A 2,768-nucleotide genomic window follows, 5' to 3' on the forward strand; every position below is an offset into this window, starting at 1 on the left:
TTGCCAGTTGCAGATAAAGCAGCTGAGTGTGGCCTAAAGAGTTGGTACCCGATTGCTTTATGGGAAGCAACCATAATGGCTCACGTTATTACTATCATTGCCGGTCAATATCAGCAAGCTCATCAAGCGCTTTGCCTTTTGTTGTTTTTTGGATAACAAAGAAAAGGAAAAGAACCTCCACGCAGTCTTTGTACATGGCAAAAGTAACAAGGAGAACTGGGGCAATCCATCATCATATTCCTTCCTTTTACTCTGAAATTAGTTTACAATTGGGACCCGTACTCAGTCTTTTAAGGTGAACCAAACCTGGAGAACAAAGTTAAGGTGGTAAAGCTTCAAAGCGTTTCGATCGACTTTCCTTGACACTGAATTGTTTCATACTCGTAAGCCTTGTTTTGTTGTTCATGGTGGCAAAAGCTCCTTCACAAGTTACAAAAGTAATAAACCCGCGATGAAAGGGTTAAAAATAAAAGGGGGGAGATAATATACAAAGGCTGGTGGTAGACTCTTAAAAGACGTCATGTATCACCGGCTTTGTTGAAGTAAATAAAAAAAAGGTAAAAGATGGTTTTTTTTTTCAAAGCACCGCGGTTAGGCCGGCGATGATCTTGACGCCAGACCTTGGTCTCGCCGGTGGCGGTTCCCACGGAGCTGCCATGGGTTCACTCCCGTCGCAGTTTTTCGAGGAGGCGTCAACGGCCGGCTTCGTTCCGGTGCTTTGTTGTGGGATGGAGACGCTGTCCGGCGCGCCGACGACGGCCGGCTCGTGATCATGCTTGGGACTGGAGTTGGCCATGCGGGTGTAGGAGGAGATCCACTTGGCACGCATGTAGTCGGGCTTCCGCCAAGGGGGGACGTGGAGGTCTTTCTTCTTCAGGCTCTGCCTGGCCGCCTCCGAGACGACGGCGACAATATGCTGCAGGCGGTCGGGCCGGCCGACGAAGAGGAGCGGGAGATGGTGGAGCACCGCACGGTACGACTTGGTCGAACGGGCGATCTCGAACTCCGGCCGGAAGTCGACGTCAACCAAGATGCGCTCGCTGCCGTCGATCACCACGTCGATGTAATCGTACTCTCCTGCAGTCAATACACCCGTGATCGGAGAAATTCGGACAATAATAATTGGCATGGTTTGGGGAAGAGGGAGAGAGAGAGTGATACCGGCAGGGAAGGAGGGATTTTTATCCCACTTGGATTTGCAAATGGCAGCGTCGTAGCCGAGCGATTGCAGACCTTCGACGACGATCCTCCGACATTCCTCCTTGCCCTTCGAATTCTTTGCCTTCTCCATGATTTTTGATGCGTCTGCTAGAAGATTCCTCTCAGCGACGCTCGCGCAGAGGATTAATCCCTGGGAAACGCCCAATTTTAAAGATGAAAAATCAAAATCGATGAGAAGATCGAAGATCGCAACTCCTTGAGAAAGAAAAGAAATTCTACCTTGATCAATTCGGCAGCATCGGCCGGATAGTCTCCGCCGCCACCGCGGAAATCAGTTTCGTCGTCGGAGCTATCCTCGTAGTTACCATTGAAGCAGTAACATCGGCCACGCGGCGGCCGCTCGTTTCCCCCGTCCTCCATGAAGCTGACTACCATCTTGTCCAAGCACACGGAACTCGGCTCCACCTCACCGCCGTCGTCCGTCCTCTCCCTCCCATCCCCGGGCTTATCCGCCACGGAGATCCGCATCACGCCAGGGAACTGCCGTTCGAAGAGCCTCTTCAATCGAGACTTGGGGGTGGGCTTGGCCGGGTCGATCCTTGCCGCTGCTCTCTCGTCGATCGGTTGAACCTTCATCTGGAACGGCATGGCCGTCGCGATCAAATGTCAAAAACCAAAACTTTCCTCTCCCCTTCACCCTAAGCCACTGCCCACGTTGACACTTCCACTCAGATTTTTCACAAACCCCTCAAACAAAACAAAAGGTGAAAGCGAGGAAGAAATGGACGATTTCCAAAGCAAATAAAAAACTTACGATTCTCAAAATGAAGCCAAGATCGGCGATCTAGCAACTAGAGCCCGTTAACAATGATCATCGAAAGCCCGAAAAACCCCAACGTCTACAGGTGTTCCTCAGCCTCCGTTTTTCTAATTCGAACCGATCACTGCGACAGACTCAAAAGCAGTGCGTTTTTAAGCTTCCGCTCACTTCAATCGCATCACCACCGGGTTCGCCGCCGTAGATTCCGATTGAACGGTGATTTCTTCCATGGGTTCCATCGCCTGCAATCGAATTTTGTCCCCTTGAGAAGGCAAAGGGAGAGAGGTTCGGGAATCAGGACGAGGAGGAGCGGCCGGAGCAAGGAGCTTTATTATTCGGAAGAGAGAGAGAGCCCATCCTGAGCAATAATTTCACCGCTCGGAAGTCACAAAGAATTATACCCGACTCCACATTCATCCAATAGAATCGCCTACTGTGGGCCTGAACAAATGTGAAAGCGTGAGTAGAAGAAATCTAAGTGCAGGAAGTGTCATAGCACCAACTGATATGATCGAGTACGTGGCTTCTTGTATAGAGCAGTTTCGAATGCCATTCTCGATCGCGACGCGTAGGCCCCTTTTTTCGTCGTTTTCGGAGCTTCAAATGACTAAAACGCACCCACTCCTTTTGGATAACTTCGTTCGACGCCCCTTCCCAGTGTGACCACCGAAGGCTCCGGGACTGAAGGGCAGATTTGATAACGAGAAATCTTCATCCAAATGCCCAAGATACAACAACATGGCACCTGATTTACATCCATGCCACGCCGCACCTGGCCGTGTAACTT

The 2,768-nt window shown here is 50.6% G+C and overlaps 1 protein-coding gene across 2 annotated transcripts; it reads right to left on the reverse strand.

Moving 5' to 3' along the window:
- Positions 1-370: 370 nt before the first annotated feature.
- LOC122037905 lies at positions 371-2,295 on the reverse strand. Of its 2 annotated transcripts, none has more exons than XM_042597379.1 (4): positions 1,976-2,295; positions 1,441-1,797; positions 1,162-1,351; positions 371-1,077 (listed from the first exon to the last, which is right to left on the reverse strand). In XM_042597379.1, exons 2-4 carry the CDS (start codon positions 1,795-1,797, stop codon positions 578-580), a joined length of 1,047 nt encoding a protein of 348 aa, XP_042453313.1. In that variant the 5' UTR covers positions 1,976-2,295; the 3' UTR covers positions 371-577. The 2 variants fall into 2 exon arrangements, with proteins under 2 accessions (XP_042453313.1, XP_042453312.1); XM_042597378.1 differs by having other exon boundaries at positions 1,441-1,867.
- Positions 2,296-2,768: the final 473 nt, after the last annotated feature.

Source organism: Zingiber officinale, chromosome 1A (assembly GCF_018446385.1).
Source record: "Zingiber officinale cultivar Zhangliang chromosome 1A, Zo_v1.1, whole genome shotgun sequence".
NCBI lineage: Eukaryota > Viridiplantae > Streptophyta > Magnoliopsida > Zingiberales > Zingiberaceae > Zingiber > Zingiber officinale.